The sequence below is a fragment of the Solanum verrucosum genome, unplaced genomic scaffold, assembly GCF_900185275.1.
Source record: "Solanum verrucosum unplaced genomic scaffold, falcon-dt-bn FXZP01000278.1, whole genome shotgun sequence".
Lineage (NCBI taxonomy): Eukaryota > Viridiplantae > Streptophyta > Magnoliopsida > Solanales > Solanaceae > Solanum > Solanum verrucosum.
The window spans coordinates 3515135-3527290 of NW_026020332.1; the positions used below are offsets into that span (position 1 = coordinate 3515135).

The 12156-nt window shown below is 30.0% G+C and overlaps 1 protein-coding gene across 1 annotated transcript; it reads right to left on the minus strand.

Moving 5' to 3' along the window:
* Positions 1–8653: 8653 nt before the first annotated feature.
* On the minus strand, positions 8654–11167 carry LOC125836322 (probable zinc transporter 10). The gene is made up of 3 exons (XM_049515505.1): positions 10539–11167; positions 9210–9359; positions 8654–9079 (listed from the first exon to the last, which is right to left on the minus strand). Exons 1-3 carry the CDS (start codon positions 11151–11153, stop codon positions 8774–8776), a joined length of 1071 nt encoding a protein of 356 aa, XP_049371462.1. The 5' UTR covers positions 11154–11167; the 3' UTR covers positions 8654–8773.
* Positions 11168–12156: the final 989 nt, after the last annotated feature.

Below are 12156 nucleotides of genomic sequence, written 5' to 3' on the forward strand. Positions count from 1 at the left end.
AGTGTGTAAACGTACACCCCCTTCTTTTATCTTTAAAAATTCATGACCTATTGTGAGTTGCAAAAAAATTCTGTAAAATACATCATCTTATGTAAGTGTATCCAATGAGTAAACTTTTCCAACTAAATATTCTTCCGCAAATTATTAAGAAAACGAAAAAGGTTTGCTACAGTTACAATTTCAAAGAAATCCCTTTTCTCATTGATTGGTGTCATTATTTGTCCATTTTGTTTCTATTATTTTGACCATATATATTTTTGTGTTAGTCCGCATTTTCCCAACATATACTGGGCTACTCCATGAAGAATTGTTCTTCCATAGTAGTGAGATTTTGTTCCATAGGAAAAAGTAAAGAAAACAGTAACCAGCTGTAGTTGCATGAGAACAAAAACGCTCAAGTCCTAACTCAATGATTATTGGTAACCCTGTTAAAATTCCAAGCTGGATAAATGATTGAGAATCTAGAGTTGTTTCCATTAACTTTATGTTTTGCAATTTTGCCTCAACGACAAGTGCTCTTTGTAGACCACTTAATTATACCATGTATAGCTGTCCGTATAGAAACACATAAATCGTAATCACTGAAATCTGCAAAATTTTGACAGCAGGGATTACAAGAGACGTAGAAATCAGACTTAACAAACAAATTTCATGCTCAAAGACAGCAAAAAGAAGAAAACTTAATATGATTTTTGCTTCACTCGTTGTTAGAAGCAAGCAACACAATGGCTCTCATTCCCTTTATTCAAATCACCATTCCCCTTTTCTTCTGATTTGAAACAGGAAACAACTATAACTGATTAAGATTAAGATGTTCTATAATTGATTCAGATTAAGATCTTTTAATACTGTCAAACTTAGAATTTGGATCGTAACCCAAAACAATTATTGAATCGAACATAAATTAGTACCCAAAAGAAAAACTTATATATAAAAATTGACTAATCTTAAAACATTACTAAACTGAGACTAGTTATTTCCTTCCTCTTCTCTTCCAGGACTAAGATCCTTTCTCTTCCTCTCCCAAACGTGTCCCGCTAAGCGGAGTGAAATACATATATGGATGGAAGGGGAAACAACTTTCCCTTTCTGCCAAAACGCCATCTTCACGTTGTTGATTTACCTCTCTTAATACTTTCAACTTGACATTCTGCTCCTTCTTGGCATTCTGCTTCTTCCGATACTTTCTATAACCATACAAACCTCTATCAATAACATTCAAACCTAGTATCATGAGAACGCAATTACCTAACCAGTTACGACTCATGATTTGATAGTACACTCTCGGCAACAAATTTTTTCTCAACTTACAATAAACCGAACAAGAAAACAGTTTATTCAACAAAATATTTTTCTTATTACAATGAAAAACTTGGTATAAAACCTTTTTCAATACCCTTTATATAAATATATCACATATAAACCTTTCTTTCTCCAAAATCCTATTTGAATGCGGTAATGTTTACAAATCCAATTCCTAATAAAAAAACATCAGCAGCTTTAATAATGTAGTACAGTTTCAATTTATTTATTTTATTAGTACAATATCAATTGGACTTCCACGTTATGTCCTTTATAGTCTTGGCAAAATTTTCATTAATAATTTATTTATATACTTTATATAAATAAATACCAAAGAAGTATATATAATTTGTTTTTTCTATTTTTCTTATTTTGGAGCAAGTATTAGTAATCCTAACACCATAAGTATCGCTCTCTGATATTCATATAAGTAATCGCAAAACCATTAGTAAAGTATTTGGAAAATTATCTTCTTTTTTTTCTTTTTTTATTTCAATCAAATTATGAATGAAACAAGACTATATATAAAAAAAAAGTATCATAAAATTACATCACATTTCATTGATAAAGTAAAGAGATAAGTTAAAGTTAAATGTCGCAAAAATAAAATTGAATATCGTAAAATCTTGTCTGAAGCTCGATTAGAACACCCATGAATCTTTGTTTTTGTGTGGATGTGTGTTGTATTTTTGTTATGTTGCTTCTTGGGTTTTTTACCGTGTGTTTTGGAGAAATAAAATACTTTTTTGCTGTGTGTTATAACATGTGTTTTTCTTTTTCGTATGGTGTAGTGTTGTGTTTTGTTTAGTTTTTTTTCCTCTGGCACGTTTTTTGTTTTTTGGAAAACTATCTGACAATGGAAACTGGATTGAATCCTTAGATGCAAACAGTGGTGACTAAATTCTTTAGGCATCTAACCCAGGGGCGGAGCTACAGCCATCCAAGGGTGGTCAGCTGAACACTCTTCGCCCGAAAATTAAACTATATAGAGAGTTTGTACAGCGAAAAACATAATGTTAATCCAGAAAGTGATCAAGAAATGGGTGTCTGGAAATCATGTTCATTCCCATCATCATCATGGATCCCTTTCGACTAAAGATGGACTTGATGGCAAAAAACTACTAAGATACAGAGTAATTGCCATGGTGAGTGTCCTTCTCTATTCTATTATCTAACACGTATACTTTATCTTTTTAGTCTGTTAAAAAAGAACTACTACTTCTTTTATGTGTTTACAAATAGTTAAATTTCTTTAGAAATAATGATCATTGATTTGTTATAGATCAACAAACAATGGACAATTAATGTCTTATTTATGTCAACATTTTTTTAAGAAGGGAAAATACATAAAAATCCCCTGAGTTGGATAACTTACTTTAATACTTAAACTACACGAGCGTTTAAATACCCCCTTAAGATTTTTGAAGTGATTTTTTTCCACCCTGAGACTATAACACCACTCTCACCCGCCACATCATAGCCACATAAGCGTCACATCATAACCATGTAAGCATCATGTCATTAATCTTTATTTCTTTTTTACTTATTCATTATTTTTTTTTAAACACTTTTTAAAATTAATTATATCAATTGATAAATTTATAAATGCATACCCCCACTCCCACCCTCACCCCCACCCCCTCTCTTTCTTCTTCCTACGTTGTTCACCATTACTCCAACCCTCAATACTTTCTTTTCTTCTTCTTTATTATTCAACAATTTTTAAGTCTCTTTAAAGAAGAAATTCACATTATCTTCTTCGAATCCTCCCAATGAATTTACCCTCTTGGAGAATGGATTTTTTTGAAAGCCAATTTTTTTCTTGACAACTCAAATAAGAAATGAAGATTGCATAAGAAAGTTGATCCAAAAAAATATAAATTTTATGAGAAATGTTTGAATGATCTAGAAATCAAAATGGGTCGCTCAAAATTTAAGAAAGTTTACATTTGTCAAATCGATACAAATAATAGAGTGAAATCGAAGTCAATAAAATGACACTGCTATTGAATTTTACGAATTAGTAAAAGATTAGTGAAATGAAAATAGTGGATAGAGGTGGGGAAGAAGATGGAGGAAGAGATGTTTCAATGGAGAAAAATGTGTATTGAAGAAGACAACAAAATAAAAATAAAAAAAATTAAAGAAAATAAAAAGGGGAACCACTAATTTCATTTACCTCTTAATAAGAAAATTTACATATTTTAAAGATTTAATATATATAAAAAAACTATTTAAATAATTTGTTATATATTGGCCAATAAAAAAATGTCATGTGTAGGGCTTTAAAAATTCAGTTTTTTTTTTCTCTTTTTCCACACACTTTCAGGAGAGTGCACTCACTCTTTCTGCCACATCATCCCTTAGGGGGCGTTTTAATCACTTAAAAGATGTTAAAGGGTATATAAACACCCGTATAGTTTAAGTACTAAAGTAAGTTTTCGTGCCAAGTTCAGGGAGGATTTAATGTCTTTTCCCTTTTAAGAATGAAGAATCTTAGAACTATTTGTTTATTGAAAAATTAATTTTGAACTATACAAAAACGTTTTTGCAGGTGTTAGAGCTGGGAATCAATAGTGATAGGGCTATCTCTAAGTGTCACACCCCTTTTCGCGCACGGCGGTGGAAGGGTTTTTCCAATTTAAGTGACGGTATTGATTTAGAGATTATTTTTTTTCGTTTCAGAGTCGCCACTTGGAATTGAGTTATGGTGTTCCAAGTCACCTTTTGTTTAATCCCTAATCAAAAGGAAATGACTCTTTATATGGTCTGCGAACTAGAAATTCGGGTAAGGAATTCTATTGACCGAGGGGAAGGTATTAGGCATCCCTCGAGTTCCGTGGTTCTAGCACGGTCGCTTTTATTGACTTTTACCTACTTTAAATCATTTGTGGATATATTATTTTCAGGTCATGACTTGTTTGCATTTTTATTGTTGAACTTTTATTTGGTCTCAAATCGGATGCATAACTGCATTCTCGACTTTTGACATATAAATAGCTTATGAACATAATTGTTTTCTTCTCTCAAGTGCATCACCTAATTTTATCTATAAGTGATCTTATTTTAAATTAATGAAAGTTATTATATTTTTGGACAAGTTGCGTCACCGCATCCTTGAGTTTTTTTTTTTTTTTAATGTCTCAAAAAAGATGCGCAACCGCATTCTTAATTTTTTACAGATATTTTTTAACGTGCATAAAACTCATTTAGTATTAAAAGTACTTACTCTTACTTTTCTGAATTCTAGACAACTAATCTTCTCATTTCATTATTATATTTATTGATGATACTTTTAATTAAATTAACCCACATGTTAAAATATATATTAGAATAATTTTATCAAGGTGTGTCACCACATCCTTGAATTTCTTTCAAGTGTTTCAAAAAAGATGTGTAACCACATTCTTAATTGAAACAAATATTATTTTTTGTTTACATGCCTGAAACCCATCTAATGTTATAAGAAAATATTAAATAAAATCAAATAAATAAAACAAATCTAACTTCTAGGACACAATATAAATTTTGGATTACCTTATATTCTTTTATTTTTATTCACCCTTAAAGTTAATGTTAAAATTAGGCCTACACATATTATATTTTTATTTTTATTTTATCTTGAAGTTAATGGCGAAATTAGACATACTCATATTGTACTTTTTTATTAATCCAACAAAACAATGACGAATTGCTAAAATAAATCTCATTCTTTATTTAATAAATAAAACAACAATAATTTTGTGAACCCAATAATTCCTACTTTATCATTATTAGCATCAAAATCAAGAAATGAACAACATCATGACCCATTCATTTTAAGACATCACAACTAATGAACGAAAATAAATAAATAAAAATAACCACCAATAAAGTTACTTTCATTCATTAAAGAGATATAACACTTAACACATTCTTCATTTTAATCAAATTATGAATAAAATAAAAGTGTAAGAAAACTTATCATAATAATTACATTAAATTCCATGAATAAATTAAATAAGAAGATAAAGTAAAGTTGAATACCGCAAAATCTTAACCGAAGCTCGATTAGAACACCCACAATTTTTGTAGGTTGTTTGTGATGGTATATGTGTTTGTGTTGATATGAAAAAAAAATGGGTAAAGAAGAAAAGATGTGAATGTATGATTATTGTTTGAAAGAAGAATAAATAAAATGGAAGTGTTTTCTTTTTCTTTCTTCTTGCTCGTGTCGTATAGTGTTCTTTTTTTCTCTGTGTCTTTTCTTCTGTCCCTCTGTCTTGCTGTGTGTATGTTGGTATATGTAGTAGTAGTAGTGTATCGTGTGAGTATGTGTGTGTATAGTGGGGGGATTAGTGGGGTAGTGGAGGAGTATGTGGGGTGAGGGTAGGTGTAGTGGGGTAGTGAGGTAGTGTGGGTAGTTTAGGTTATTATATTTATTAAATTAAATATATATATATATATATATATATATAAAAACCATAATAATAAAAATATTAATTAATTATTTTGAATTAATAAAATATGAGAAAAGTCAAATAGCTAGTCTAAAAATATAATTAAGAAACACTAGCTTATTTATTAAATCTAAATGAAAACATATATTTTTTGTAGTTTTTCAATCTTTTAAAATAAACTTACTAAAATACGATGAAAAATAAAATATTTAATTTATATATAAAAGCAATATTTATGTACTAAAAATGGTGTAATACCTTAAATTCGGTCAAAAATTACGTGTCTACACTAGGTGCATCAAGCAATACATGCACCATTAAAGGACTCGTAACTGCACTTTGCTTTCATCAAATGTTTGAAGGAATGGGCCTTAGCTTGGTGGTTGCATCCTACAGGTAAGTAGCTATAGTGTTCATCGATCTGCTGGCCTTTTGATTTACATGGCTTTGGTTGATCTTCTTGCTGTTGATTTTATGGGTGACAAATTAATTACAAGGCAGTGTCAAGCTACAAATTAATTCTTACATGGCTGTTCTTCTAATTGGTGTGGTGGAATGTCTGTCATGGCAATTTGGGCTTAAATTTGTCTTCATATTTTGTTTTGAGCAATAAGTGTGTAAACGTACACGGTACACCCCCTCCTTTTTATCTTTTAAAATTCATAACACCTATTGTGAGTTGAAAAAAATTCTGCAAAATACATATTGTATCCAGTGAGTGAACTTTTCCAATTAAATATTCTTCCTCAAATTATTAAGTAAACGGAAAAGGTTTGCCTTAACAATTAACATCACATATTTAGTAATCCATCACGACTTTGTAAAATTTTCTCCCTAACGTAATTGCAACTGAAATCTCTACATACAAAATAAAACTAAACCACTAACAAAGAGTGTATATATATATATATATATGTGGAGAGACTCTATAGATCAGTAAATATTAAACCATTTACACAATATATAAGTGAAACATCAAACATGTAGTATAATAAATTGGAGAGTGACTCCATCTATTCAGCAAACAATATCCTATCATTATGTGCAGTACCATTTGGATTTTGAAAGTCAAACTTTTTTACTTTGACCGTGAATACATTATAAAAATTTTCATATGAATTATACAATTTTCATAGTGTAAGGACCTAAATTACATTTTTATCTCTATTCTCTTTATATTTACAAAAATCTCTCAAAATCAGTGCTATCCGGATACATAGCAAAGAAGCCGGATACATTAAATCTGATACATTAAAACAAAATCACACTTTTAAACGAAAGAGAATGTAAAATTGAATGTGAGTTCCCCAAATCACGCCAATCTAATTGATTTCAATCTCTCCCAAATCTTAACAGATTCAATCAAATCCAAATTTAATTTTTCTTCTCTCAATTCTCTTGCAATCACGTCGAGCTGCATTAGCCAAGGTTGCCAACATAACCAATTCAAGAAGATAGCTGAAGCAAAATAAAAACAAACAATGGTAATGGGCCATCTTCCAAAGATGGAAGACGAAATTCAAATGGCTAATTCCGAAAGCTCATAATGGAAACTCAACAAAACAGAAATCAACAGAGAAGGAAGTCGAGATATTGACCAAATTTGCTCCACTCAAGGGGTTCTCCATCTAATTGAACTTTATGTTGTACATGTCTTCATGTTGGTTCAGTATCTGTTGCTATATTTGTGTTTTCAAGTCGCGGGAGTTTGATCTACCCTCCTTTTCCATTAGGGGTTTTCTTCAGCAAAAAATGACCTGACATTCAGGAATCTGAAAAAAATATGTGCCTGAATTTGCAATGTATAAATTAGATTGGAGCTTTGATTTCATAGTAAAATAAATCTGACAATCAGAAGTATGGAATTACATATATTGTGTTGTTAATTCGATTTTTGATTTGTGTTTCGAGATGACTATATCAATCGTGATACATTAGTATTTATGTATCTTGTATAAATTGATAAGTACTATATTCCTATTAATTAAATACATTAAATAAGTAAATTTTGCACCTAAAGTGTTTGCTTAGAGTTTGACACATTATTGTGTGATACATGTAATATTAATTTAAATTATTGTATCATGACCAAATATTTAGCATGATACATTACTATTTTTGTATCTTGTTGTGTTTGTGAAATACTATACTTTATAGATAATACATTATACATGCAATTTGTTGTAAAGGCATCAAAATGTTCAAGAATGAAGGTATGTATCAGATTATATTCCAAAAAATTCACAATTTTTGAACTAAACTTGTCGACAAATTATACTAATACAACATGAATAAATCAGCAACTAACTACAACTAAGTTATCAAGTATATACATGAATGAATCAACAATCAAGTTATCGAGTACATTGATATTTCAGAAATTTGTAGATGAAACGGCTGATACATGATATCAAGTATCAATACTAATTAAGGTTCTGTATCAAAGCTAATATTTGAACACAATACATTGTGCATGATAAAATTGTAATGTATACATTAGTTTATGAAACACAAAATCAACTAGATACATTAAAAATCTGAACTCACATGTATCAGAAAAGATCAACTAAAAAAACAAAAAAAATAATCAACAATTTGATCAGCAAAAAGCAACAAAGATGTATCCTTCTCGAACTAATTGGGTAAGCCCAATACTGAAAGATCGAACCAACGAAATGAAGTGTATCAAGATCGCCATTTAAAACTTTTTGGAACCATTCCAAATGCACTCCAAAGAATGGTGAGCAAAAGAAGTACTCCAATTTGAAAGACGAGTACTATAACTAAATTTATTCACACGAAATATTAATATACCGTAGGTAGATTATAAATGGATATCCATTACAAACCTTTGATTTTGACTATGAAAACCTCCACATAAATAGCTAGAAAACACTAAAGTAACAATAAAGTGAGGCAAATACTTTGCAATTCAAATTTAATCACGAAATTGAAAAAGATACACGATTACAATTTTGCAATTCAATAAAGGAGGTATTTCACAAACTTATATGAAAAAAAAAAAAAAAAAACTAGGCCCAAATTGCCATGACTGACATTCCACCAGCCCCAAGAAGAACGGCCATGTATGACTTAATTTGTAGTTTGACACTGCCTTGCAATTTATCACCCATAAAATCAGCAGCAAGAAGATCAACCAAAGCCATATAAATCAAAAGGCCAGCAGATGATGCATTCAGCAATCCAACGGTTATTAACGCCCGTGGGCTATTTTCCTCATAAGTAGTTGATAATGCCATACCAAGTGCTATACCAAATGGAGTTGTTACTGCGAAGAAAAATGCCATTAGTGCCTTCTTCAAGAACTTGTACTCAGCCTGGATGAAAAAAAAAAGAACAAAGTTACTACGTTATATTAATATATAATATGACGTACTTATAAGAAAATATTTTTAATTAATGATCGATATTTTTGTACTATTTATTAAAAAAAAAATGATAACTTGCCTGAAGAATGCAACCACCAAGTCCCATTCCTTCAAACATTTGATGAAAGCAAAGTGCAGCAACAAGTCCTTTTATTGTGCATGTATTGTTTGAAGCACCAAGTGAAATCCCTATCACTATTGAGTGAACTATGATTCCCAGCTCTAACACCTGCAAAAAATGTTGGTGATGATTTTACTTGACTAAGTATAATTTATCAATATATTAATTATATATGCATGTGGTTTAGAATAAAAGTGTCGGAGATAAGGTGATTTATTTAATCCTTATTCCCAAGTGTGAGGCAAGCAGAAAAGAAAAAGAAGTACCCTCTTCAATGAAGATACATTTATAAAGAATCCCAGCTCATTAATTAATGATATGATTCTATATTAATTTTTAATCAAGTTTAATTAGTCAAAAAAACAATAAACTTAGTCAAAGGGACAAAATGATGTGTCTATATTAGGATTTTAGTAGTAATACATAAACAAATCGACTTGCATCACTATGATCCAACAAAGTACACAAATAATAGAGATTGCTTGCTTGACTTTCACCTTATTGAATGTACGGATCCATATATCAAGACAACTCACCACCCCCTCTTTACTCATTACTAAAAAATCATTCAGTGATTAGTTTGTGAAATATTTTAATTGAATCAGTAAGAAAAGAAAAAATGTTCAATGGCTATTATAAATAGTTTAATGAGAATTTATTTTTCATTTTGCATTTTTTCTAGTTAGCTAATTTGGTTGGAATAGGATAAAAAAATCATGTTTTATAATACAAAATTCTCATTGATTCACAAAGAAAAAAGCTTCTATTTCAGATATCTTATATACTTTTTTAAAAATTCAGCTACCTTATATACACTAATAATATACACAAATTTGAACTTCTTGTAGTTATAAGTAGTAGACCAGTAGTAATATGTGGATTTGGCTTCTCTATATTACATTTTCTCTCCATTTTCTCAAGTGAATATTTAGATGGACATTTGTTTTATTTAAAATTTAATATCTAGACTAAATCAGTTTAACAAAAGATTTAATTAACTATAATTAAAGAACCAGTTAGGAAAAAATCTTGCCAATTTTGGTAAGAAAAATCTCACATTAAAGTTGTACTTCCAAGTGCCATTAGGCTTCAAGTGTAATATCGATTTTTATTTTCTTATTTAATATTGTGATTTGCTTCCTACTAATTAATTAAAACGAATTGTTTTGTTACTAGCAATCAATTTCACTATTTATAGGCAGTTACATATAATTATCATTTATGTGACCGGATAGTGTCCTAGTAAAGCGCTTAATAAAGAAAAATGAATGACCAAATAAAACTAACCATGGCAATGACTCTGTATCGTAGTAATTTTGTGCCTTCAACTCCATCTTTAGTCGAAAATGATCCATGATGATGATGTGAATGTACATGTGAATGTCCACCATTTACTGCACCCATTTCTTGATCAACACCACCAATTTCTGGATTAACCAAACCAGCTTTATGTTTTTTGCTATACAAGCTAGTAGCTATAGAGTCAATAGCCATTGTAACTATAGCAGACAACATAGCCACAAATCCAGTGAATGGGAATTTGTGCCATGGGTGCTCCTTAAGGCAACTCGATGACAACATGTCGAATGAGTCCGGTAGCACGTGCATAAACCCCGTAGCCAATATAATTCCGGCAGCAAATGCCTTGACTATCACGAAAAGGCTTCGTTCCGGGCTTAGGGCTGGGATAGAACGTGTAACTAATGGAAGACATACTCCGATCATGCTAGTGATTAATATGGAAACTATGGCTATGATTTTTAAGGGTAACGCTTTCGATTTATTGACACATGAGTTATCTTCTTCTGCTCCACAATCTTCTACTACTGATAAAACTCGAGGGATCAAAATTGATATGAGAATGAAGAAAATGGCCATGTGCTTGAAATTATAATTTGACATTGTGCAAATGTAGAGGTTTTCTGTTTGCTTTGGGTTATGAGTTATGATATCTAGGAGATACCGTATATATATATATATATACTAAAAAAAATCGTTTAAATTAATTAGTTGGGAGCAAATCACGATATTAAATAAGACGAATATAACATTTAATGATTTTACCAACAGCTATAGAGTGATGAATTTCCTTTTTTTAAAAATATGTACCTACAAATGGCTATTTTTTTTTAACGTATAAGGGCAGGCATGTGTATGTATCTGCCAAAAAGTGTGGTTTTGATTAGTGAATTAATTTTCCTTAATTTTTTTGCTTTGATGCATTACGAAGGCACGTGTTTCAAACGAGTTTGAAGTGGACTTTGACTTTTTCTTATCCTACGTGGAATTTATAAAATATAACATTTCATGTTTTATTTTATTTTTTAAAAATGGGAATGAAGGAAATACGTACGTAGGAGAATTTTAAGGCAATTATATATGATATATTAAGATCCAAAAATCTGCTAATTTAAACAATATGATCATAATAGTACTTTCATAATCTATGCCAGCTGCGAGGTTTTTTAAAAATGTAGTGCGTACTATTTTATTTTATTTTTTGAGTGAGGAGTACTTATTAATTTTGTGGTTTAATTTCTTTCGATGGCGTGATATAGTAATGTTACATTACAATGTTGTGGGACAAATGGTGACAGTTAATCTCTTCGTTCTAATATATTTGACAATTTTCGGATTTCATATTTAAATAAGTCTTTGTTTGACAATAAATTTTTCATATAGCTTTTTTATATATTTAAATTATTAATTATTTTAACGTATATTACTTTTCACGTAGTCTTTTGTGTAGAGTTTCATTAAAAGAAAATTAAAGATTTCATGCTCAAATTTATGATCAAAATTAAATTGTTTTGACTTTTAAATTTGAATCGTGTCACATGAATTAGGACAGATGGAGTATCAAATATGAAATTATAGCAATTATAATTGGAAATAAACATAACAA

Coding starts and splice junctions, on each gene's coding strand:
- LOC125836322 (XM_049515505.1), bottom strand. CDS start 11,153: ATGTCAAATTATAATTTCAAGCACATGGCCATTTTCTTCATTCTCATA. Junction 9,360..10,538: donor GATACAGAGTCATTGCCATG/GTTAGTTTTATT, acceptor CATTTTTTGCAG/GTGTTAGAGCTGGGAATCAT. Junction 9,080..9,209: donor TTGGTGGTTGCATTCTTCAG/GCAAGTTATCAT, acceptor TTTTTCATCCAG/GCTGAGTACAAGTTCTTGAA.